A 26,511-nucleotide genomic window follows, 5' to 3' on the forward strand; every position below is an offset into this window, starting at 1 on the left:
TCACCAGTCTCCATCTGGACATTGAGCCCTTGACCACTACCCTCTGGATGCGACCATCTAACCAATTCCTCACCCACCGGGCAGTCCACCCATCAAATCCATACCTCTCCAGTTTAGAGAGAAGGATGTTGTGGGGGACCCTGTCAAAGGCCTTACAGAGGTCCAGATAGACGACATCTGTAGCCCTTCCCGTGTCCACTGATGTAGTCACTTCATCAATTTTTAATTAAATCACATCTAGCACATATCAGGCCAGAAGGATTGCCTAGTTGTTAGGGCCCTGGAGCTTGAGATACAGGAGACAGGTTCAGTCCCAGCTTTATCACAGACTTTTGGTAAATCAGTTAATTTCTTTGTATCTCAGTTTTCCTGTAATGAAATGAGAGTAGTGGTGCTTCTTGATGCCGCAATAACAAGGGGTATATACATACCTCAAACTTAATTTTATACAGAATCTTCTCAATTTCCCAGCTTAACTGTTTATAAGATTGTGTAACTTTGTTTTAAGTCTTCCAGTTTTGTTGAGAGAAAACAGAGCTTTGCAACATGGTAGGTGATTGGAGGTCACACTCTGCATTGCATGTAGAACACTGGAATGTAAATTGTGTTCCCGGGTCAGAATAGGAGTTCATCTAGTCAGCAACTTGGGTCAACCAAGGCACATGTCAGATCCTTCAAAACAGATGTTCCAACCATTATACTGGAGAGTTGTAGCATATTTTTCCCATATGAGAAGTTTCTTTTAGCGTGCAAGCCACTTTGAAGGTCAGCTTTTGCCTGAGTCAATTTTTCATATGCTCTAAGTATTTGTATTCTATTTAATGGAGAAGGATATTCTCACTAAATGTGCTGAAATCGACTCCTGTTGTTTTTTTAATTTTCTTAAGATCTTGGCTTCTGTTGTAGCTTTTGACATTGAATTCCACAATGTAATTACGGACCATGTAAAAGTATTTGCTTCTGTCATTATTAAACATACTGCCATTCAATTTAATCACAAGTTTCTTTGTATTAGGAAGAAAGATAAATACGAGCAGCACCTGACTTTCTATCAGGTGCTTTCCCTGATAGAAAGTGTTAGGGAAAGCAGGAGGTCAGAGTTAGAGCTTGATGAGGACATGCCTCTCCTGCTTAACACCGATCTTAAACTCATGGAAATCCTAGCCCTGCACCTAGAAATGGCTTGAAGATTATCAAGGGATGATATAACTGGGCTAAAACAAAAAAAAGTCTTAAGAATTCTCATGACCTTCTGGAAGAAAGAATGCTACTTAAGGAATCATTTAAAAATATCAGTTAATTGGTTGGCTTTCTCAAAGTAATAAGGTGGACCTGAACCCCACTGTAAGCTGAATCTGTGAAAATCTGAAAACTAATGCAGGACCAGCTATTCTGTTTTAAAACTAGTTTCAAGGCACAAAAAAAAATAAATAGGAAGACTTGAATCATTAAATATTTAAACTTAAAACAGTATGAGAGCTGTAAGGTGTAAGGCTTATTTTACTTGTCAATACAGGTTACTTAATGCAGTTAAGATTTACATTATAGTTAATTATAAAAGTCCTGCAGTTGATAAGCCTTTAGCTTTTAGCAAATTGAAACAATTTCAAGAAGAGCTGGTCAATGGAACAAATTCACCCATGGCAGCATACAGAATTCTCATTATTAACTGGAAAGATTCAAGGTGAGACTTCTTATTCCTTGTAGTACGAGAAGTCGTCTAGCATGTGAAAAAAGGTGTGTGTGTGGGGCTCAGTCTAAGTAGTACCTGTATTATTTGTATTTGTATAGTACAGCCAAATATTAATCATGTTTACCAAGATGTACACTGTAAAATTGGATTCATCTTCTAAACCATATGTGTGTTTTTAAATAGATGCAGTATAGATTACCTATTCAGAACTCCTTCTTAACTATGGTGTATGTTCTGTGTCAAGAAGTACAGCTTCACCTGTCTAGTTATCTTAGTGGTTTTCTTCCTGAAGACAAATAAAAGGTGTCCTGTGCTTGATTCCTCTGGTGTTTGTGTCTCATAGATGAGGTCAGAATCAGATCTGTAGAGAAGACATATGAGCAGAGAAGTATCTGTTTAATTTTATAGCTTCCCATTCTTCAAATCATTAGGTATATGGTAGCTTCTTTAGTGTAAACAGGTTGAGTACAAACATGTGCCTGCATAATATTTCTACTGAGTCATTCCCATTGATTCAAAGTTGAAACTTGGAGTGTAATGGTAACGCAGACGTTTTCTTCACAGAATATGGTAGCTAGAATATGGTTTTTCAATCTTTCAGAAAATAACAATAGCTAGCAGTAGTATAAGTCACTGAAATTGGTAATCTGACTCAAAGAAACAGGAGTGTCTGGAGTACTGAGGGACTATGTAATTCCTATGTAATTTTTTTCTAGTATCAAGCTGGTTTACAAAGATAGAAATGGGCTTGCACTTTTTTTGTTTTAACATAGAAATAAATCTGTTTTTTTTCCCTAACTTTCTTTTCTCTTTTTAGCTTAAAAATACCACAACTATCAATAAGTTTTTCTCTGCCTTTATAGAGAGTACTCATTGAAAGTCTATTCTAAAGCAGTTCTCCAAGACCTTAACTGAAGGTCTGAATATACAGGAAAAACATGTTCTAATGTGGTTTTGCTGTGTTGTAAGTAAATACTTTAAAGTTTTAAAAGTCTGAATGAAAATAGGAAATGTCTTTGCTATTTTCCTCTTACCCATCAATTTAACAAATAAAATTACATAGAAAATGCAAGCTTTCCAAATTGGATTGAGCAGGAATTGGGCTAGAAATAACACAGTCTTTAAGTTGTTAGTATATCATAGAAAAGAAAAAGAATGTATGTACCCTATTTTTTTCTTTTTAGGTCATCTTTTAAAGCTGTTGAGCTGAATTTTGCCCTGCTCCTTCCTTGCTGAAAGTTCAGTGGCTTTAGATAATGATGAATGAGAATTTAGGACATTTTTGTGTATTTTCTTGTTAGTCTGAATTCAAGCTATTATGGAAGCTTTAATGAAAGAACATGTCTATAATTTTGTGTAACTACTGAATTCAGCTGGCAGTGGTATATTTGAGAAAGCATGCGGGAGGGTTTGTCATGCAGAATCCAACAATACAGTACTTTGTCTTTCTTAACAAAACCCTTCTGTCTGTATATTTTGATCTTGCAGACAATGGCCTTCAGACACAAAAACACAAGACGAATTGAAGGCCTTGATAGCAATGTGTGGTAAGTAAAAGGAAAATATCTGCAAATTTCAGAAAATATCTTTGGCCGATACATTTTCTTTCCAAATTGATAATTATTGTCGATAAGAAGGTACGCAGCACTTGCTATCTCTGCTGAAATATATTTGGCACCTGCTTAGAAGCAATGAACTAAATTCTGTTAAAGGTGTGAATTAATTCTTAGTCTTGAGCTTTAAACGTTAGGCTTGGGCTTCTCTTCATCTAGTAAATCACATAAGACAAGTATAACTCTTGGGCATGGTCGTATAGCTGACTTTCAAATTTAAATGTTAACTTTGTTGAGTAATATATTTCAATTACACTTGATTTGTGTTTACCAAATGAGTCAGATTTCTTTTCAAAGCCATTATATTTGTCTTTATAATTTAGCTCATTATTTTTAATACACTTTTTTCTAGGTATTAAATTGGTCTCAAAGCAATATTGCCGTCACTGGTAAATATGGGATTTTGTTAGTTGGTGAAAACACTATTTTGGGCTTATGTTAGTTGTATGTATATATGTGTGTATATATATACACAAGGTGTTTTGGTCATCCAGCCTCAAACTCATTTTTAGTAATTTGTGTTAATTTTTGACAGAACTGTGATGCTATGTGGGTTTTTTGATTTTGTTTGGTTTTTTTTTTTAATCTTGTTAACATTTGGGTAGTGAGGAAAGAGTAAAATGCAAAGCTTACCTGTGAAGGGAGGGGGGAAAAAAAAAAGTTCAAGAATCCTAATGTTTGTATCTGGCAGGCTACTAGGAACAGTTAATGAACAGCCTGAAAGAGTCTGTTGCCTAAAATCACAAAAAAAAAATTATAGCACTCTGAGGTGACTGGATAGTTTAAATGACACCTTCACTTGACAGAATCTAGCCTTTAAATTATTGAATGTACCTGTTCTAATTAGATCTACTTCATTTTGCAAAGAGGGTAGTGTTCCATTTCTGCCCATATCCAGAGTTACTGTGTGTTTGTGTGTGTACACATCTGAGCACAGTTCTGCTGGCAGAAAAGTTACTCTGTGGATGCAGAAAGTCAACCTTTTATTGGGTGCCCTCTGACTCCTGTGGTTACTTACCATTGTCCCAGCCCCCACCTCTCCATGTGAGCACTCTACTTAAACCAGTTTCCACTGCTGTGAATTTGGCAAAGTGAAATGCTTTTTTTGTCTTTTAATCCTAATGAAGGAAAAGATAATTTTTTCTGGTATGTTAACTTTAAGATGTTTTTTCCCTTTAGGGTTGAATTTACAAAGGTGGCAGCAGATCCCTCAATTGTTAATCTTGGTCAAGGCCTTCCTGATATATCCCCTCCCAGTTATGTTAAAGAAGAGCTGGCAAAGGTAGCGGCAGTTGACAGACTGAACCAGTACACACGAGGCTTTGTAAGTACTGTGGAACTTGAGGACCCAAGTTCAGTGGAGAACATGCCACAGGGAAAAAAATTGACTTCGCTTTAAATTAGTTTTATCTGTAGGCCATACTGTTATGTCCCAAATTAAGTTGATCTAGTAGCCTTATCCGTTACTAATGAACATCCTCTGTGTAGGCTTCTTCAAGGCAGAATCCTTCAGCAAGAGCAAAATAGTAGAGCACATGTGGGATAGATTGTCTTTGAAGAGTCTTTTCACAGTTTAAAGAGTGTAAATGATACATTTACCTCTGATTTTGGTCAGTGTAAACATGAATCTGATAGAATAATGGTAGAATGAGAAAGAAATACTTGATATCAGTTGAGACTGCACCTCTAGGACCAAGAAAGGATTCGCCCATAACATACAGTAGATTTCAGTGGAGATTAGGAAGTGATCAAAACAGTAAGTTTTTTCCCCTGGAAGATAGTCACTACCCATTCTGTAGGTTGGCTTGTAGCGTTTATGTCTTGAGCTGGGTGTGAGTGTGTGGCATTTATCATTGTCCAAGGTGGGATATTCAAGTAGTCTATTACTGTTCTAGTATGACCACTTCCTTGTTTGGTTTGTCTTTCTTATATTTTGTGGTAAAGAAAAACCACGTTGCCCAACTGAGAATCGTGTGTCAGGATTGCTACAAGACCCTAAGGAGTCTATCTAATGTTTTTCTAGATGACCACGTTATGCAACAGTGATAGAAAAACACTGTATAGACTGGTAGGCCAGCAATTGCTTTGGTCGTTGTGGCACCATTGTCTATATATTCCAACATAACTTTTTGCCTATTCTCTTGAGAATCTGCATGTATTAGAACTGAACGGGGAGCAGCAGTGGCCAGCAGCTCCCTAAAGGAGAAGCTATCACAGCGAGCAGGGCGGAGGCCTCACCAGCCAGGTCCCAGTCTCACAGTACCTGAGCAAGGCAGGCCCAGAGATGGTGGCTGAGGTCAGCCCAGATCACCAGGCAAGTTTGTGGTGGTGAGGTGGGCCTGAGGTCAAGCCAGGAAGTCAATCTACAGGTCAGGCCTGGCAATGCTAACCATGGTTGGACATAACCCAGTGATCACTGGGCAGGTCCAAGGGTGACGAGGCAGGTCTAAGGTCAAGCCACAGAATCAGTCTACAGGTAGGGGCCGGGATCAACAGGGTCTATGGCCAGGTACAGTCATGGCTGTAACTGAATTGCAGACCAGCAACCCTACTGCATAGCGCTTAAATGGAGCCCCTGGACCAGGGGCACAGCTCTGGGTAGAGGCCCTGGGTGAGGCTGGTCAGGGCCATTAAGGCCTATTAGGGCTCTCGGGGCCCTGGCAAGAACAGAAAAAAGAAAAAAACCTAAATCCCCAATGAATGTAGCCTCATTACCATCCTTCTTTGGGTCACTTTGTTTAATCACCTTTAGTTGTGTGCAGAGTCTCTGCAAGAAGAATATATATATATATGCATAACTTGAAAGTATAAAGCAATTGTTTAGTGGCAGACGCACACAAAAGATGGGTGGAATTTAGTGAACTTCTGGGCTAAGCATTAGTATGTTCATCAGCCATGTTGTGGTTTAATCTCAGCCGGCAACTGAGCACCAGGCAGCCGCTCACTCACTCCCCCCTAGTGGGATGGGGGAGAGAATCGGAAGGGTAAAAGGGAGAAAACTCGTGGGTTGAGATGAAGACAGTTTAATAGGTAAAGCAAAAGCCGCGCACGCAAGCAAAGCAAAACAAGGAATTCATTCACTCCTTCCCATCGGCAGGCAGGTGTTCAGCCATCTCCAGGAGAGCAGGGCTCCATCACGTGTAATGGTTACTTGGGAAGACAAATGCCATCACTCCGAACGTCCCCCCCTTCCTTCTTCTTCCCCCAGCTTTATATACTGAGTATGATGTCACATGGTGTGGAATATCCCTTTGGCCAGTTTGGGTCAGCTGTCCTGGCTGTGCCCCCTCCCAGCTTCTTGTGCACCTCCAGCCTGTTCAGTCAGTAGAGCATGGGAAGCTGAAAAGTCCTTGACTAGTGTAAACACTACCTAGCAACAACTAAAACATCGGTGAGTTATCAACATTGTTCTCACTCTAAATCCAAAACACAGCACTGTACCAGCTACTAGGAAGGAAATTAACTCTATCCCTGCTGAAACCAGGACAAGCCACAATAGGGTACCTGAAAAGTCATTGCTCACCAGGCAGACAAGGTTTTGGAGGAGCCTTGGCACAGGGGGAAAGGCTACAGAGAGAATGGGCTACAGTCTACCTTCCGGCAAATATTCAGACTGATTCTCTAAAATGATTTGCAAATCAAGCATAAATATAATTTTCCCAATGCATGCAATTATTCAGTATTTACTTCTTTGACTTTGTTCTTTATTTCCAAATAGTTTGATAATTCCCATGATAACTATGCGTGTTTGCAGGTATATTATACTGCAGATAGTAATTAAAGAGGAATTTTTACCAATATTCCCATTTTCAGCCTTTGCACTTCCTCTACGAACTTCTGCACTTCTAAGATTTTTGAGCACAACTATTTGTGGTAGCAAATATGGGAGGGATGAGTATGAATGATGCACATCCATCTGATAATTGAGACATTGTCTCGGCTCTCTGCAGTGCTTGGACCTCTCATTGACTGTAGGGCTATGGCCTGTAGAGTGACCTAACGTGACTTGGGTGGTGCAGCATTCCTGTGTAGCTGACACACTCATGGCAAGAAATGGCTGTCATCTGAATCAACAATGACTTGTAAGCCTTAATTTATGGTAATGTTCCTGTTTACAGAAGGGTTCATGATTTTATGCCTTGTGCGTAGAGGTACAGTGTTCAATATTTTAGAGAAGGATTTTTGTTATGGTTGCATTTCCTGACGGAGCTGTTTTCTATTTCTACCAAGTATCCAAAAACAAAAAAGATTTTTCACAGCCGGAAACCTATAGGCTTCCTGAGTAAACAGAATTGTGCCTTCTTATTTTCATATTGTATATGATCTTTGTTGCATGCTTGTTTTCGTGTTCTTTGCACATTTTGAGAAGAGTACGTTAAGTGCCATGTCCCTATAGGGGACACAAATGGTGAACGGTGCTCTGAGATTTGGGATATGATTATATGAATCATCATTCTGATCACAAGTGCTGTTTATCAGCAGTATATAAACAGAATAAAAAGATTTCCCTTGCACCAAATAATTTTTAGTTGAAAGGTAAGGAAAGAAACAGAAGGAGCTTCAGATGGAAATATGGGCAGGTGGGAAAGAGACTCTAAAGGGGGTGAGGATGAATTGGTGTCAGAGTATTCCCTTCTCTCCTCCTGTCTCTTGTCCTAGCGCTCCTATAGGCTACCTGGAGCTATCCTGAGATGCGATAATAAGATAGAAGTTAAAAATCATCAGATATACAAAAAGAATTTCCTGGTAGATACGAATAAATTGAAACCACTTTTCTTCCCTAATGTGCAAAAACCTTAAACCACGCTACCTGTTAGCAGCCATTAACACTGAGGGCTCATCTCTTATTTTTCTATTTCAAAATGTATTATTTTGATATATGTGGAAAAAACCCCAAACACAGGCTTTGTACGTTGTCAGGAACACACAAATCAGTTGCATTTGTTTGCTTTAAACAGGGACATCCGTCGCTGGTGAAAGCCTTATCTCAAGTATATGAGAGAGTTTGTGGAAGAAAGATTGATCCTCTCACAGATATCCTGGTGACCGTGGGAGCTTATGGATCTCTCTTTAGTACAATACAGGCATTAATTGAAGAGGGAGACGAAGTAAGTTTTTATTTGAAATACTCATGTATACTCACTGAAATGAGAATTTGCCTGTTTTTTATTCATCCACTTTTAAATATAAGTTAATGTTGGGGCTTCTTTCTTCATTAATTTGATTTGTTACAGTTGCACATCTGACTCTCAGAAGCTGTAATCAGGAGACTATCCTTTGGATGTCTTCCTATCATTCACCAACTTACAAACCCCTTTCTTTCATACTTACGGTACCTGTAGCAGTTTCTTTATCACTATTACTGTTAGGTGACACAATACACACTGATTTCTTATTTGAGAAAACTTGTGGGCTGTTGTCTGCAACAGAAGACTAAGGGTGGCGCAAAGTATTGTTGACATTTGAATAACCATTGTGTATCAAGTTCTGTTTTGGACTGTTGCATGGGAGCAGCATAGGTAGCAGAAAAGTCCTTTAAAGAAAGGATTGTTAGTTTACTGTACCAGCTGTGATGATTCATCCCTTCACTACTGATGTCTGCCTTTTTGACAATATTAAAAGTCATTTGGGGAGAATATTTGTTTGTATCTGTAGTGGACAAGAACTATTTGTGTTGTCATGCATTTTGCTTTCAGTGTTTTGTTCGTTTCGCTTGTATAATGTATTCTCATCTGTATCTTTTCTTCCTTTTCTGTTGCTTTGATATTCACTTCTCTTTTCTTGTAACAGTTCTCTGCAATTAGCCTTTGGGGTTTTTTTTTATCTAGCCTCTATGCAATTTTCCTTGAATTTGTCCTCTCTACCTGAAAATTTTCTTCTGATAAAATTTGAGGACTTCAGACATTCTTCTGAGATTTCTAGATACTTGGAAATCCTGGAATTTCGTGGACAGAATTAGGACAGCTGTGCCTAATTGTTCATCAGTTTGCTGTTTGCTGTCTCCCACCTTTGCCTTGCACCTTCAAACCTGTGTGCAGGACCCAAACGTTCCTAATATTGTATCTTAATAGTTGTAATGTGTAACTAGAGAAGAACAGCCTGTGTGTGTCGTCAAAAACGAGTAGTGCTTATCATACTTAGACTGAGGGCATTGTTATATGATGTTCTAAAAGGAGGAACATTCTGCTATGTTAGATCAGGATGGAGTGCCAGAAACATTATCAAGTTATACCACCAAAGTAAATCTTGGAAGTATTCATGCACGGTAAATTCTGTTTCTGATACTGATGATTGTAATTTCAGGTAATAATAATAGAGCCATTTTATGACTGTTATGAACCAATGGTAAAGATGGCGGGTGCAAAACCTGTTTTTATCCCACTGAGAAATGTGAGTAGCTTTTTAAAAATTATTTATCATATAAAGTTTCTCATCCGTACTCAATACGGTTTGATGAACACCTTCTAGACAATGCTCTTCTGTATAGTTTTTCATAATATCCAATTGTATAAAAATGAGATAGATTGCTATAGTGTAAGTCTGAGGCAATGATAATCCAAAGCAGATAGAGTATTTTATTACTGTTGGAGAAGGTGGGACAATGTTTCTCATTTACTTTAATTTGTGCATTCTGAAAGCTGATCAAAATTCCTTTTTTGGACGTCATCAGAGAATGTTTTCAGTGGAAATAAGGGAAGGAGGATCACATATCAGTGCAATTTCTGTATCTGCTGGTTTTCAAAAGATTTGGTTTCTGATGCCTTCAGCAACTCCTACGATGACAGAATATAATTTCTTTTCCAAAATCTGCTTACTAAATAAGGAGCTATCATGCTGTATGCATATTTGCTATACATACAAGAATTCCTGTTTCCTTTATTGGTAAAAAGGAATAATTTTGGTATGGGTTAATTTTCAAATTGGTACTGCTGGCATTATGCTGGCAGCTTGCAAGGATTGTTCTGGATGCAAAGCGTTGATCCTGTTACCGTTGCCTTGGGTGACTGGCAGCCCTGCATGGGGAGGGCTGAGGGGCTCTTTAGGCCGGACTGTTGGGTGAACACCATGAAATCAGAACAACACTGAATGACAAAACCTCCAGGACAGCAGTGGGAGTAGGTGAGACTGTTCCTCTGGGTGCCCTCCTTCTAGGGACGTTTTGAATGATGGGGTTCCTCCAAGTATTTTCTGTTTCGCACCCTTGTTTTTGGTCTGGCCCTCTCCCAGTAACTTGCAGGTGTCAGAAAGTTAGCGTGGCCGTGCTCTTTGTTCTCTGTAGCAACTGGCCCAAACTTCTGTTGTCCTTGTGTAATACCACAGCAACTCCAGAGCCTCAGTGGTGGAGATTTTTAACTGTTTGGCCATTTTCATATGGACAAGGAGGAGAAAAAGACCTTGAATCTCTCCAGTGGTGATCAATCTTTCCAGCCAAGCATGCACACGCTTGTTCTAGTGTCTGCGAAGGCCATAAACTCTCCTGTCATGTGACTGGGCTTCCTGCGTTACACACAGTTATAATCGGCATCTGTGTAACCAGATCCTGGAAACCAGTTCCTGGGGAGGCTTTGAGACAGACGGTGGCCAGGAAAGGACAGCCACTGTCATAGTAATTAACCTTGCTCTTAGAGCCTCCCTGCCTGTTTCTAGAAGTGCCTTCTCCCAGGAGAGCAGGACAGATTGGATAGGTTGTCAACTATGGTTATGAAAGTGTCTGAGGATGATAAGTTGGGCATCTCTGTTTAGGCTGTAACATGTTGTATTCAAATAATGCATAAATTTATTGGTGTGTTGTGTTTGTTTTTTTTTTTTTTAAGAAAAATGATGGAAACTCTGCATCTAGTGCTGATTGGGTCTTAGATCCTGCTGAACTTGCAAATAAATTTAATTCCAAAACAAAAGCAATTATACTGAATACCCCGCACAACCCTATAGGCAAGGTAAGAATCCTGCTTTAACACTACTGTAATTTCCTTAAATACTATGACTAATGCATTGTCCCTTACTTTCTTGTATCCCAGGTGTTCACCAGAGAAGAGCTCCAAGTAATAGCTGATCTCTGTATTAAACATGATACCCTGTGCATCAGCGATGAGGTGTATGAATGGCTGGTGTATAAAGGAAATAAACACATTAAAATAGGTACTGATTTTCTGTGGCATCTTAGAAGTGGTTGCGGAATGATGTTGTAAACGTGCCTCTCGGAGATAATGGTTGCTGGAAGGAGCTCAAACTTCAAGCTTTGACTATTTTACAATGTTTAGACTCTAAGGAGGAGAGCTCCTCCCTTTTCTGAAAAACATTTTGAAGAATAATTTCCAAACAGAATTTCCAAAAGCTCTTAAGTGACTTTGGAGCAGATATCCATAGAAAGCAGTGGGACTGATGCTCATAAATCAGTTGTGATCATCTGAATATCCCATCCTTATTCAGTTACTTTGTTGGCCATGACAGATATAACTGCTGTTCAGGTATGTATATTGGACTGTAGCTTTGACTTTTTAGAATGTTTAGACTCTAAGGAGGAGAGCTCCTCCCTTTTCTGAAAAAACATTTTGAAGAATAATTTCCAAACAGAATTTCCAAAAGCTCTTAAGTGACTTTGGAGCAGATATCCATAGAAAGCAGTGGGACTGATGCTCATAAATCAGTTGTGATCATCTGAATATCCCATCCTTATTCAGTTACTTTGTTGGCCATGACAGATATAACTGCTGTTCAGGTATGTATATTGGACTGTGCTTTGCTGAAGAACTAATAGAAGGAACAGAGATTAAAACTTCCTTCTCAAAGCATTATAGAGATAATCAATGAGGGAAATGCATAATGAGGAACACAATTATTTTTGCTCACTACTTATAAAAATAAAAAAAAAGTATAAAGGTTAGTGCAGAGATAGATAGTGCATGAACACTGTTCCTCCAAAGTGCAGAGACGGTGTTAAATAATGGACGTAGAATTCAATGAAGTAAGTCACTGCATGGGCAGTATGAAAGTATGCTAAAGTCTTCAGGCAGTATTGCTGCAGGGGTAAAGCACCATTGCAAGAACAAACTAGAATGCCAAATATGATGTTATGTCTCTCTCCCTCTTGTTTTACTTCTTGATCCAAGTTTCACTGAAGTTAGTGGAATCATTCCCACTGTCTCAGAACAAGTGAATCTAGTGCAGGTTACTGAACTCCTTCCCCAATCCTATAATGCTACAGCTAAGCATCTATGTAAAAATTTCTAGTGTGGTGGTCTTGGTTTGGATCTGCTGATGTATTTGAGCTGGCTAAAGCCAAAACTTCCTTCTTCTGTCCTTTTGTTTCTGATGGTAGCACCTTGCGTGAACTATCTGTTATGATGTGCTTATTGTCATAATGAAGGCACGTTTCAGTCGTGTGCAATAGAGACATCTAGTTGAGATTAAACAATGAAATCAAGAGACATAAATACAACTTAGACATGAAAAAGCTTAGCTTTTTTCCTGGCTTTACCACTGGTTGAATGCTGAATAACTTTGCTTCTATGCTTCAATTCCATATAAGTAGAGTGGCAATAAAAGAAACTTTCCGTTAGTGGGGGCTACATCATTGTAAAAACTGAATCTTATAAATAATAAAAAGGAAATTGTATCTAAATGACCTTGCAATACTTAATAGCTCAGCTACACAGTTGCTGATCATACAGCTGCAGTACATTGATCGTACTGGCCATGCATAGGCTATGAGTCTGTTTTGAAAGTGGCCTAATTTCATGGCTGTTGTGGTGCCTTGATAGTGATACCTTCTCAAAGACCTTCAGACATAGAAGAAGGGGAACATTTTGGGTACATTAATGTGATAGTAATCTGAGTCAGTGCATCCTAACAAGTTACCACAGTAACTGAGCATGTGTGGCTTATCATGTCCCAATTGCAAATTAAAATGAATTAAATTAAAGCTTTCTTCATGGGCTTAGCAGGTGGTTCATGCAAATAGCTGTCCTCAGAACCAAAATCTCTGTGGGTGGTGTAAGGTAATCCATTTTCCTTTGCAGTGGCAGCAGGTCTGAACACTGAAGTTGTCAGTTACACTTTGTCTTAATGGACAGGTGGTGAATTCTTAAGACACAGTAACTCTATTGTTCGTTAGTATCAGTATTGTTATTTTAATGCTTCAAACCAAAACACTTCCAGTCAAACAAAAGGCATTCTGTAGTTTAGCATAAAATGTAAAAATACCGTGTGATGATAATGCAAGTTAAAGCCTGGACAGTTAGTCAGCTAGGTTTAGGTACATATTCTCTAACAGATCCCATGATATCATCTTTAGTGTTAAAATGATTATAAAACCTTCAGGGTAACACTGTAAACAATAACATTATCTCAGTAAAAGAAATAAGATCTGCTCTTTTTAACTTAAGTTTCTGAGATTTTTTTTTTTTGTCTACAAAAGATAATACAAGAAAAAATGAGTGTGTTATTTCACTATTTAAAAACTCCTGTGTTTCCATATTAACCTCTACATATTCCATCAAATGCAGTGACACTTTTTTGGTGAGAGATGCAAAATGGATATTGCAGCAATTTACAGGGTCTGATGGTGGTTCCTTAATACAATTTAACAGGGGTTGCTAGCCACAGATCATAAAATTAGTACGGTCTTTGTGCTGCTGTCACTGAAGCAGTTTTCTGTAGTGTAGAGCACTTCATCATGTTTCTCATCATTATCTGACTTCCGTAAAACCGTGGACCTCCTCTAAGTAATGATTAGGGTTGCACTGGCAGATTTAGAGATTGCATCTCATAACCGAGGATTCTGAACAAGCCTCTCAACAAGCTGAGCGCTATCCCAGGTAACAGGCTTATTATATGTGTTAGTTTGCACTTCATTAGTTTTTAAATTGTAGTCAGACTTGGTTATGGTGTCACATAATGATGTTGCCATATGGCACAGAGGAATTTCCCTCTCTATTTAAAACTTGCTGCTTGTAAAAGCAATGGAGCTGCTTCTTCCCCTGTGCCCTTTTGCTGCTGCTAATGTTTGAAATGCTGTTACATTCTGTCTCCAAGGTTGAATTCCTATGACTATGTGGCAAAACAGTCTCGCTAGAGGGCATTAGCTTTGAAATTCAATTCTTTTTGCAGTCTGTGAGAGCTTGCCTTTAGGAAGTGATCTATACTCTTGATCTAGCTAGCTAGAAGATGCATCTGTTCAAACTGCCTTTTTGTTTTCAAGGTCGCAGAGCAGTTGAGTGAATATGGGTGGGCTAGTTGGGATATGAGTTTCTTTCCTGCTGTTTTGTTTCTCTTCTTGGCAAGTGTGCTCAAAAAAATACAATACATGTTTTCAAATAACTGCAGAGACTTATACCGTGTCTAATGCAGATAACTGCTGCAAAAACTTCCTTACGAAATTCAGTGGTTTTATTTGGAAAATCTTTGTTTGTTGGTCTCCCTAGAGGAGGGGAGTTAACAATTGACAGGTTCACTGGTAGTGGTTCTAGTGTGCAAGCGAGGTGGAGCCGGATGTTGTTGACCACTGCAATTGCAGTAGTGGTATGACCTTGTCTAACTTTGTGTCTCAGACTTAAGTGTGTCTTGATTTATCTGTTTCTGTTGAAAATGAATTAAGTTAAAGAGTCCAAACAGAGCTCCCCTGAAGCAGTGTGCAGAAAAAAAAAGGCAAACTACAGGAAGAGACCTTTGCTCTGTCATCTCCTTGGAAAGGAAACAAAGGATTTTGGTCTCCTACCAGATAGAAATACAGAGACAGAGATAGGCCTCCATGCGTTCCTTAATCCTTGCAGACATCCTTAGCTAGCTGCTATTTTCAGTCAGTCCCAGGCCTGTTCAAATTATACAACAAAACATAATTTATTTACTCACTCTGCTAGTTTTCTGATTTTTACGGTGTTTGGTTCTGGGTTAGAAGTCTTAGTAATTCCCTTCTTTTTCTGATGTCTGAGATAGCCAGTGACACTGAACCGGACAATTCTATTAAAATAGCTTGCAGTGCCTGAGTTAATGTTGTATATGGTGCTATTATCAGGCATCAGAAATAATGCTGTCTTGAGATGAATGGTAGCCACTTCTTAGAGCATATCTTTCTTATGAATAATTACACATTTTAGCTGAGGATAACTAACGTAGTTTTCACAAACTGTGCCTCTCTCTTTCTGCCTCTTCTTTCTCCTTTCATTAATCCTTACCTTCTTTTCATGCCAAAAAGTATTGGGCCATATATCCTTTCTCATTTGTTAAAATTGCTATAACTTTAGAATATTCTCATTGCTTGCTTAATATGCTGCAATGTTTTATCAACATACAGCTCTGAGCTAGGGGCAGTACAGTTTTTCTAACCACATGGAATATGTGAATGCACCTTTACCCAATTAATTTTATTTTGTATACAGCTACATTGCCAGGTATGTGGGAAAGAACAATAACTATAGGAAGTGCTGGAAAAACATATAGTGTAACTGGCTGGAAGGTAAGAAGAATCAATATAAAAGAGTTCAGTTATATAAATAACAGAATGCATTTATTACACTAAAAAAGTCTCCGTTTTTATGACCTGTCTTTTGAAAGCTTCTGGCAAATCTCTGTGTCTCCAAAACATGAAGATAGCATTCAGTTGGAGCAATTACCTATCTTGAACACCCATGTTTTAATTCTCTTCTTGTCTCTCAATTAATAAGCTCTTGTGAGAAAACAATACTAAAAAAATAAACACAGTACGATTTGTTCAAAACCAGTCAAGATTCTTGGAGAAAACATGGATATTATCGTATTTTAACTTCCTGGTTTTGTGGTGATTTTTCAGATTGTGATAATGGTATGTTTTGGAATGGCTTATATTTCTGTAAGATATTTAATGATAATATTTTGCTTGACTTTAAAATACATATCAGAAAGTAAACAAAAATATTTAACCATTTGGCAACTAAATTCTTTCTTCTTCATCACCTATGCTCAAACTGACCCATGACATATAGTGAGCTTTTGTTTTATGCCCAAACCACCTTTGACACAGGAGCTTATGAGATGGAAAGATTCTAAAACAATTAGGAATAACATTCCTAATAAATGCTCAGTTTGATTTCTCACCCTTGTTGAATGAAGAGTTAAAAGTTTGCTCAGTACCCTATGAGAGAGAGGGATAAGTGAAACTATAACTGTTGTCTCAAATCTAGACTTTTTTTAATGGCATCATTCAGCGAACTTTGTGTAAACCAGCTCTTTTCTTAATTCTTTATCAAAACAAATTCCCTACCAATTCTTAACATAGAAAAACTTGAGACATCAGCTAATTTTAAAACTTTGTTAATTTTTAGTAACACCACTGCTGTAAGTGTAACATATGCATGCTTTCTTCCCTTAGCTTGGTTGGTCTATTGGTCCCCAGAACCTGATTAAGCATTTGCAAGTTGTTCACCAAAATACACTGTATACTTGCCCAACTCCATTACAGGTACGTACAGTTGGGGCAGAGGAGGTTATCTTCTGGTGTAGCAAAACTGTAGGCCTCACTGTAATAAAACAATAATCACAACAATGAATTTTTAGTTGTCAAAATATATATTCTGGCGTGCAAGACGAGGAGACAAATTTGATCAGCTCACTAGGCATTTAAAAAAAAAAATCAGTCTCTTGCAGATTCTTTCTTCTTTTACCTACAAACTGCTGCTTCTTGCATAAAATGTGACAATCTTAGTGGTTTCCTAGGAAATATAAATAGAAGTTCTTGCTACAAGGTCTTGTTTTACTGAGCATTATCTCCGTCTACTAGTTTCTAGTATTCTATGATACGTTATCATCAATAATTTAAACTTGGCTTCAATTCAGATTGCAAACGCTTGTGTCAAGGACTGTGGCTTCTGTATATGATTAGTGCCTAACAAATGATTGGGTGCTTTGGGTATTGCCACAGCACAAAGTAACAAATAAATTACACACTTGGACGTAGCTTGTGTAATTTGTATATGCTGATTTGCCTAATAAGGGCCAGAATCGAAGAAAAATCCACGTGATTTCAGTAGGAAGTGTGTTGAGTGTCTTTGAGTGTACTGAGTGTCCATGAGTACTTTGAACATTGATTATGTTTCCAGGAGGCTTTGGCACAAGCGTTTGGGATAGACTATAAACGCATGGATGACCCAGACTGCTATTTTTACTCACTGTCTCGAGAGCTGGAAAGCAAGCGTGATCGGATGGCTCAGCTACTTCAGGAAGCTGGACTAAAGCCTGTCATTCCAGATGGAGGATACTTTATGATTGTTGATGTTTCTACATTAAGTTAGTATCAAGTTTATTAAACAGAGTGTAGAAAGCAAATATTATAGTTAATCTGAAAATGCAACTTTCATTTTAAACTATATTCTCATTTCATGTTTGCATAACATTGTCAGAAGTACTAACTGGGACTGAAATTTTCCATTTGACCTTAGCCTGGTAGGTACATTTTATAAACTTCAGCAAAGCCCTTGTTTGTGGTCCTTACTACTGTCCGTGTTTTGCAAAGCTTTGGCAAGGTTTTAGGGAGGATATAGTAGGTGGATAAAAATGTCTATTTTCAAAAGCTCTGTGATTATGAAAAAGTTTGAGAGCCAAGCACCTGGCTTAATATCCTGAGTTCGTACCCATTTGTACCTTCCCTTTTCTGTTTGTTTGTTTGTTCTTAATCTGAAGTCATACCACGAAGGCTCTTTGAGGCATTCTGATTTCTAAACACTGTAAAATGCTACCAAAATTTACAAAACCTTTTGGAAATTCAGGTTATGGTAACTTTGGAAGAAGAATTCCCACAGGGGAACATTTTCAAGTTCCACATTTTTCACTACCTGGTCCTAATGGCACTTGTCATTCACACAGAAATGTTTAAACGCAGCTGGACCTCGCAGTGCTACCGTGTGTCAGAAAGTTTTAGATACCCCAGTTTCACAGATGAGAAAACTGCAGTTGCAGTGATTATTGCTGTCTGTGCTATAAATACACTCTTCAGTACCCTCCGCAGTCCTGATCCCTCAAAAACCCGTACTTGAGGACTTCCTGGAGTACTGCATGGCTTTCTGCCAAGCTACATGTCTGAATTTGCTTTGAATGGAAAGCAAGTGCTCAGGTCAGAATGGAAAGGTTCAATCTGTTGGCCTATTTTAATTGTTACAGTCTAATTTTTTAATTATATTTTAAAATAAAAGCATACATCTTTATTCTTAAGTATTAACTATAATAAAGTGCTGTTAATGAATGCCTTCCCAGTGGAGTCTAGGAAATCTTACAACATGTTTGTTTTAAATTTAATTTTTTTAGATGTGGATCTCTCTGATGTAGATGAGAAACAACCTTATGATTATAAATTTGTCAAATGGATGATAACATCTAAGGTAAGGTGTCTTAGTCATACTCTAGCTTTAGAAATGCTTTTCTATTGAAAGCAAAAGCAGTGCAACTGTACTTATTAAATAATGTAGTAGAGATACTCCATTCAAAATATTATTTGGTGTTTATAGTAACTGCTGATAATGATGTGGCTAAAATATTGCTAAATATGCTGAAAATGTACCCTGTAGGTTTGTGTTACATCCCAGCACTTTTCTTTCAGCACGCTTAAATGCTAGTTGTACAGAAGTACCTTTGAAATGTTTTGCCTAGGAAAAGTAATTTGAATTTAGTTAAGCCTAGCTAGTGCATACAAAACTGAACCTTGTCTTTCCCTCACATGTTGGGAGGGAGAGTTCTAGAAATGGAATAGTAAAGTCATCGTGCTTAAAACAGATTTGTTTTATACATATATAAAATAAGCAAATAACATTTCTGTTTTCTGTTTCAGAAGCTGTCAGCAATTCCTCTTTCAGCATTCTGTGGTCCTGAGACAAAAAGGGAGTTTGAAAAATATATACGTTTTTGCTTCATTAAGGTAAATTTGTGTCCTGGGAAGACTTAAGACTCCTAAAAATCAATGCAGTACAGAAATCTGCGAGAGACTGTTACATTTTGCTCAGGATCTCCCGAGTCGGATGGTTTTAGGAACAGAAAGTTAGCTTGGTGTAAAATTCAGCACAAAGTAGCTTCAACTGTCTGTTTGCTGAGGGACTTTAAACCATAAATGTGGGTGACATGGCTAAGAAGGGCAATGGCAGGAAAAAACTGGGTGGGTAGGCCTTTTTTAGCTTGCTCTATTGATTTTTAAAAACATTCTTGACCAGTGGTGACAGTGAAAATGAATGATACAGGTACGCTATCAATTAAGGTGAATTCTATAATCCAGAGCAGAGAATAATTGTATAGCAGAGTGGTATACCCCAAGCCCATTCAGTTTCCCGCAACAAAAACAGTGAGGAGGTCACCTTCAAATTTAGCTCACTTGCCTGAAAATACATAGGGTTTCACACGAGCTCCAAATTACAAAAGAAAACAAAGACACAGAAGTTATCTTACATGTTTTTTGTGAATTGGCTGACGTTTGCCATTTTGTGAGCACCTCCTTTTCACATATATTCTTCCTCCTGTTGAATCTGTTCTTGAAAAGACTGAAAGACTTTGGGGACACGTACATAAGCTTTGATAAGCCCGCAGCCCTAAGATATTTCCCCGATTGTTCTGTAACAGAGTCAGCATAATGGAACACGTGCAACTCCTTAACTGTTCTAGTATAAAGATCGGAGCCTTAGCTTGAACCAGTAATGAAGGGGAGTTTCTCCTTGTGTTATTTAGTTCTTTTGATGAGATACAAAGACTATGATATAAACCGAGCCAGTAACAACCAGGATGAAACTTGCTGGTTGTAAATGTGGCTTGCCCGGGATGAACAGCACTAATCATGTCAAGTTAACGACTACTTGTATGACTCGCCAGGTTGTAGCCAAGCCACACAACTGGCCAGTGGATAGATTACCCATATTTAGAGGGATTATGTTTAAGTAGTTCGCAGCATAACTTTGTTGCATGGAGATTTAAAAATCCCAACTGTACACATGAAGATTAGGAAACTATGCTAGCATGTCTCCAATATAAAGCTGCCAAGTACATCACTGCATAAATGCCAGGCATTTATATAAGAAGTATTGCTTTCATTAAATTTGATAGTATGAATGCTTAGAAAATACGTTATCTTTTAAATATACCTAATAAATATTTGCAAGGAATCAGCATTGAATTCTTTGTGTAGTCTAGATTTGTAGCTATAACTGTTAATGAAAAACTGACTGACAGATATTAACAGGATGCCAGTGAAGCTGCCAAATATTGATGTGGGATGATATAATCATGACTGCTACTCTCTTTTCAAGAACTTCATACTTGCAGTAATAGTGATATTCCTTGTTTTGCAGAAAGACAGCACACTAGATGCAGCTGAAGTGATCCTGAAGAACTGGAATAAACAGACAGCCTGATTTTTCTTATTAACTCTTCCATCTGGTATAATTACCTAATAGTAGGGTTTTCTTATTGCAAATTTAAGAACAAATTACCTAATACAGTACAGAATTAATATGACATTGTAAATAACTTTGTGCTGCCACCTGCTGAGGAGCTAAAACAATGATTTACTGAAAAATGTGTAATGCAACTCAGAGATTATTTTCAGTCTTTTCAAAATCATTTACTTTTTTCCCCCAAAAAATCTATGGGATTCACTACTTCTACTGAAAGACAAAAATTTGTAGGACTGTTGTGTAAAATAAATAGATGATACAGGTATTTTAAAGCTTAGAAGAAAAAAGTGGGAGGTGTTTTTGGTATGCGATAGTATAGGACCTAGGGGTGAGACTTAAACATAGTGGTTTGTGAAACCCAATAGCCTGCAGTGAAGGAAAATTAAGATATGCCTCGTATTAAATAATTGCAGTGACTTTCTACGTACATACCTACCTACACTGTCCATGCACAAATTGCATCAGCTTAAATAAAATGATTGAGTTAAATCAATATAGCTTTTATACTATAAGCAAGATTGAAAAGTGCGAAGTTGCATAATTACTATTTTATTTTCCCACAATAGTCATGTGTGCTGCTCTGAAAGTATTCAGGCCTCAATAAAATTATAAAAGTGGCATCTAGAATAGGAATTCTGTTTACTCATGTCTACCTATTTATTTATTTATTACATGGATGAATCTACAAAGCAAAATAGAAGACACTGCTTTAGAGGCTCCTTCACAATCAGATGTACAGTGACATCATTGATCCTGTCATCCTTTTTCTCACCATGTTCACGACATTGGTAACTTCACACCAAACTTATTTCAAACTCTTTACATCCAGGGGGAGCACGGAGATGAGCCTAATACTGTGCTATGGAGCTCAACTAACTTTGTTTCAAGCTCAGTTGATAAAGGACTGTTTCAAAAGAGATCAATATGGAGAATTCTTTTCTAGTTGCCTCCTATTTCAGTTCTCTCTGCGACCTTTTCATCTGTGGATGGGTTTCCCACTCGCAGAAGCAATCCAGGTAGATAACCTTTTAAGGCTGTGTGTTATGTTCTCCATGTTGTTTCTATATTCTTCCCACTGGCCTTATGGTGGAAAGCCTGAACAAATGCAATAACTCATTTTGCAAATATTTCACTCGTTCTGTGATCACACAGCTGGAATCTTAACTGAATTTCATCAGACTGTGACCATGGCCAGGGCCTAAAAAAAAGTATAGAAACTGGACTGTGAGAACAGCTGCTAGGCTTTTTCATTAGTGCTTCTTGGTCTTGGGCTTTTGGGAGTCCAGTAGCTGGGTCTTCTGTAGTCTTTGTAGCTGTCTTGCACTGCCATTCCCCAAATCTCACCAGAAGATGGTTGGCTGGTATTTTTAAGGTGGTGTGTAGTCTTTGTGTAGAAAAATCAATTTAGTAATTAGAATGACTAAACTGAAATTTCAGCAGGCATTTCATGTGGAAATCCCTACATTAAATTCCAGGAGGAACTATTTTTTTAAGATACTAAATTTCTGTGAAATCTACACTCTATTTTACAAGCAGTTTAAAATCTGTTTATGTAAGTTGCACTGGGGAAGCTGTGCTGTTGCAGGAACTAAGAGGGCAGTGCAACAGTCTGTTGAGGTGCATGGTAATTTGGGAAAGAAAAATGTAAAATAGTCTGCCGCTTTAATTGAAAAGTAATTTTTTATAAAATTAAGCAAATTTTTCTAGCATAAATACATGGTAAAAACATAGGCTTCTATGAAATGTTTGATTATGTGAATCAATCTTCTAATTTCTTAAGCCTCTGAAATGATACAGAATAATAAAATATTTGAATTTTGGTTTCTTGTCCTTTAAACAGGTGCTTCTCAATGCAATTAAACCTTATGCAAGTGATATTATTTTCATCATTGTTATATATAAAAACTTTTGAAAAACATTGCATCGTGCTTGCATCGTGCTTCTTGAAGATAACAGCTACACAGCACAATTCTCTAAGTCTTTTTTAAAACCCTATTTCTACTATCTAAGATTTCCCTGAGATAGCTCTGGGTGGTTAGCATGTGAGCACACACATAATTGGGTTATGTGGCCTCACAACAGTAGTAAGGTATTAAGGGTTCTTCCATTCACCTCTCTTTACAATGTTTTCATGTTCTGTTTAAAAAAAAAAAAAAAAAAGCACCTCACTGCTTCCAAAAGACTTGCTGTAACACACTTATATTACTCTCACTGGCAAATGGGACACCCTGTGTAAAATCAGTCTAGAATATGCATGAAAGAAAAATGATATGCAGGGCTGAAGAGGAAATTAAGAAAACTATAGCAAAATAATTTATCCATTGTTATGTTTGACTGTTTCAAATATCTCATTAGTATGCTAATAACTCACCTGCTAAAGCAGTGAATTTGAGTTGGGACACACAGGTGGCCAATGCTTAAAGATAGCTCTGCATTGTGTACAGGTGCAGAGCCTTACTCATGTGTGCTGGTTTTGGCTGGGATGGAGTTAATTTTCTTCACAGTAGCTAGTATGGGGCTGTGTTTTGGATTTGTGCTGGAAACAGTGTTGATAACACAGGGATGTTTTCGCTATTGCTGAGCAGTGCTGACACAGAGTCAAGGCCGTTTCTGCCTCTCACCCCACCCCCAAAGGGATATCCCACACCATATGACGTCATGCTCAGCAATAAAGCTGGGGGGGAAGGTTGAAGGGGGAGGGGGGCGCTGCCCGGGACTGGCTGGGCATCAGTCGGTTGTTGGTGAGCAATTGTTTTCATTTGCATCACTTGTCTTTCTTGGGTTTTATTTTCCTCTCTCTTTGATATTTTTCCCCCTTTTCCTTACATTTTTTTAAAATAATTATTTCTTTTTAATTATTAAACTGTTTTTATCTCAACCCACAAGTTGCTTTCTCACTTTTACCCTTCCGATTCTTCCCCCATCCCACCGGGGGGCGGGCAGTGAGCGAGCGGCTGTGTGGTGCTCAGTTGCCGGCTGTGGTTAAACCACCACCCTCATGTTATAGGTCCCACTGTATTAGACTTGAGTAGTTTAAATTCCTTTTTTCCTATTTTGTCCAGGTGCTGTAATGTGGTAATCTTTTTGTTTCATCAAATGTCTGAACACATAAGATGCAGCACAGAGATGAATTAACATACCAAGCATAATTCCGCTGCTCTGCCTATTTACTGTTTCCTTCGTTTGCTCCTTTGAGGCATTTGACTGACATCTGCTATTTTAACAAAATGACCGTTGGCTAAACCACCAAACCATTACAAAGGACCTTTAAGACATGCAAGTATGAACCAGTGACTTGTTTTCATTAATGTACTCCTCATTGTGTTTGCAAAGGCATCTGAATATCCCATTGCATTATTACTGAAATAATGCTGGTAATACTAGCAGTGTAAGAATTGCAATTTAATTACACATTTTTATTACTGACAGTAGCTAGCATGAGATACTTTGGGTGAAATTTTAAGAAACTCCAGAATGACCAATTAAGTAAGTTTTAAAATAGGATTATTGTTGTAACTACGGTGATGGGAAAGAAACAGATACAGCTGGGGACAGCAAGGTGAACTTTCCGTAAGTTATTAAAATGATCTCTTGTTGACAGAGACTGTTAATAGTGGTATTCCCATCCGCCACATCAACCACTTTTTTTCTGCTGCTTGTGGACAAAGCGCTTGAAAAATTGCTGCAGACAGGGGATAAAGAAATGCTGAGATACGATCTATCATATTTTTTGCAACATTTCTGAAAATGATTGTCATTCTATGGTGGAAATTAAACTCTTTCAAGTCTAGATAATGAGAATAGGGTCAGAAGGGACCCGCTGTTGACAGTGATTGCCAGCAGAAGATCTTTTTCATGGAACGGATTACATGAGAAGCCAGGACAAACCTGGAAAGCTTGATGGGACTGACAGTGCTGATGGGGCACATCTGTTGCAGACACTGCTACATACACATTTCAGAGGTTATGGGGGAACTTAGTATCGCGTGCTGTGTTCACATTGACAGTTACAGTGGTTTGTTTTTTTTTTTTAAATTACTATTTCATCTTTTGGGTTTATTGAGCATTTGTGAAAAAGGTCATTGCAAATGGAAGAAGAGAAGCTTTAAATGTTTATCTTAGCATCTGTATCTTCTAATAGTTCAGCTTCCTTTTATTCCAAAAGGTTTATTTTTTTTTTTTTAGACCTGAGGAATGTGTTGTTGGTTTTTTTTTTAGACCTGGGGAATGTGTTGGCAAGTTCAAACTAGCTCATTTTCAACCAGCACACAGCATTTCAGTCAGCAGAAAAGTGTTTATAAGGTGTGTGATAATGAATTTGACTCAATATTAGCAAGTATTAGGAGAACTTTTAAACCCCGCTGAATTTCCTTCTTTGAGCTAGCAGATTGAAAAATATTCTTGTTATACAGTGGAGACGTGGTCTTTAGTGGTGTGAACAGTCCTTTGTATCTGATTAATAGATAGCCAATTTACATCTGTTCAGAGGCTTCAATACTGATCACTTTAAAGCACTGAAGTAGTGGCACTTGCCAAAATCTGTAGACCCTCCTGTCCTATTCATCCCTCTGTTTATCAGTGAGGAGAGGCTCATGCCAAAGATACAGGTTTTTTGTCCACTGTTTAAAGCTTGCGCTTGAAAACCTGTTGTTGCTGCTCAATATACAGACTAATTTTGCATATGGATAATCTCTTGGGGAATTAGTCTGGACTGGAGTCCCGTGCTGGAGGGCTTTGGTTTTGCAACAGCTCTTGCGGGTTTCTTCTTCTCCTTGGCCTGTTTGCTGCCAAGGTGGGTGCGAGGGTGAGAGACAGAAGGCAGCGGATCACACCATGCAGGAGTGTGTAGGGTAACATGGGAAACCCACACAAACCAGCAGGCGTGCGCGTGTGTTTGTGTGTCTGCTTGAGCCAGGCTGAGCATCCGCATGGCCCGTTTGCCAAGGGCTTCCATGAGTCGCAGCAGGGCTGCCCGACACCTGCGGGTCCTGCAGGAGGGCCAGGTTTTTCTCATGGTTGAATCATCCGAGTGGCAAACCGGAACAGCTGTAGCAGGTGATGCCAGTAAGGGGGAACTAAACTTTTCTTGTCTTTTCTTCCCCTTTCTGGGAACTGGTCTCTGCTTGGTCTCAGTTCCAGAGCCAAAAACGTTGTGCCCCAGACACTTGTGTGCAACCTCCAGCAGTTTTGCTTAAACTCGTTTTCTGCGGTGTTTCACTGAACTGCGGGAGTTCGCACAGGAACAGCTAAACGGGAGGCACGTCCCACGGGCAGCTCTGCTTTGGTGCAGCAGTGGCAGCATGGTGACGAGCAGGCTGGCAGGGGGAAGCTTCTGCAGCGAGGCCCGTCGGCAGCACGCGACTGTGCTCCCCGTGCTCCTGCCTGGGCCTTGGGTCGCGGCTTGAGGAAGGTTCCAGCTCGGCCCCCCACAATGCAGGCGTTTTAAGTGACAGGGGCTTTATGAGCCCGCAGCCCCAAGGTACCCAGCATCGTTGGATTTATCAGAACGAGATTTTGGTCACTCAGCCGCCCTCGGTGCAACCCGCCCTCGCCCTCGGGTGGCCGAGCCCTGCCCTGCACGCGAGGATGCGGTAAACAAACAGCCCTGCTTAAACGCAGGACGTAAAGGGAGGGCGGGACCTGCCCGCACCCGCCTGCGGCTCCGCGTCCGCTTGTCCCTTCGCGCGACCCGTAGCGAGCGCTCGGTGGGCCCCGCCCGGCGCTGTCGGTATATAAGGGGGAACGTTGCACAGCCGCCTGACTTCGCACAGGCGCTGCGGCAGGAGGGAGGCAAGATAGCGGCCCC

The 26,511-nt window shown here is 39.0% G+C and overlaps 1 protein-coding gene across 4 annotated transcripts in view; it reads left to right on the forward strand.

Annotated features, from left to right (window-relative positions):
- The window catches only part of KYAT3 (kynurenine aminotransferase 3), a 24,732-nt gene extending 3,397 nt beyond the window's left edge, over positions 1–21,335 (forward strand). For all 4 annotated transcript variants that reach the window (XM_009273942.2, XM_009273934.1, XM_019470754.1 and 1 more), the window contains 12 exons: positions 3,182–3,240; positions 4,486–4,630; positions 8,265–8,414; positions 9,610–9,696; positions 11,121–11,243; positions 11,325–11,445; positions 15,684–15,760; positions 16,652–16,741; positions 17,379–17,565; positions 18,580–18,653; positions 19,100–19,186; positions 20,601–21,335. In XM_009273942.2, the coding sequence (XP_009272217.1) occupies positions 3,182–3,240; positions 4,486–4,630; positions 8,265–8,414; positions 9,610–9,696; positions 11,121–11,243; positions 11,325–11,445; positions 15,684–15,760; positions 16,652–16,741; positions 17,379–17,565; positions 18,580–18,653; positions 19,100–19,186; positions 20,601–20,663 (1,263 nt within the window). In that variant the 3' untranslated portion in view covers positions 20,664–21,335. The remainder of the gene's footprint in view (positions 1–3,181; positions 3,241–4,485; positions 4,631–8,264; positions 8,415–9,609; positions 9,697–11,120; positions 11,244–11,324; positions 11,446–15,683; positions 15,761–16,651; positions 16,742–17,378; positions 17,566–18,579; positions 18,654–19,099; positions 19,187–20,600) is intronic.
- Positions 21,336–26,511: the final 5,176 nt, after the last annotated feature.

The sequence above is a fragment of the Aptenodytes forsteri genome, unplaced genomic scaffold (assembly GCF_000699145.1).
Source record: "Aptenodytes forsteri isolate BGI_AS27 unplaced genomic scaffold, ASM69914v1 Scaffold59, whole genome shotgun sequence".
Taxonomy (NCBI): domain Eukaryota; kingdom Metazoa; phylum Chordata; class Aves; order Sphenisciformes; family Spheniscidae; genus Aptenodytes; species Aptenodytes forsteri.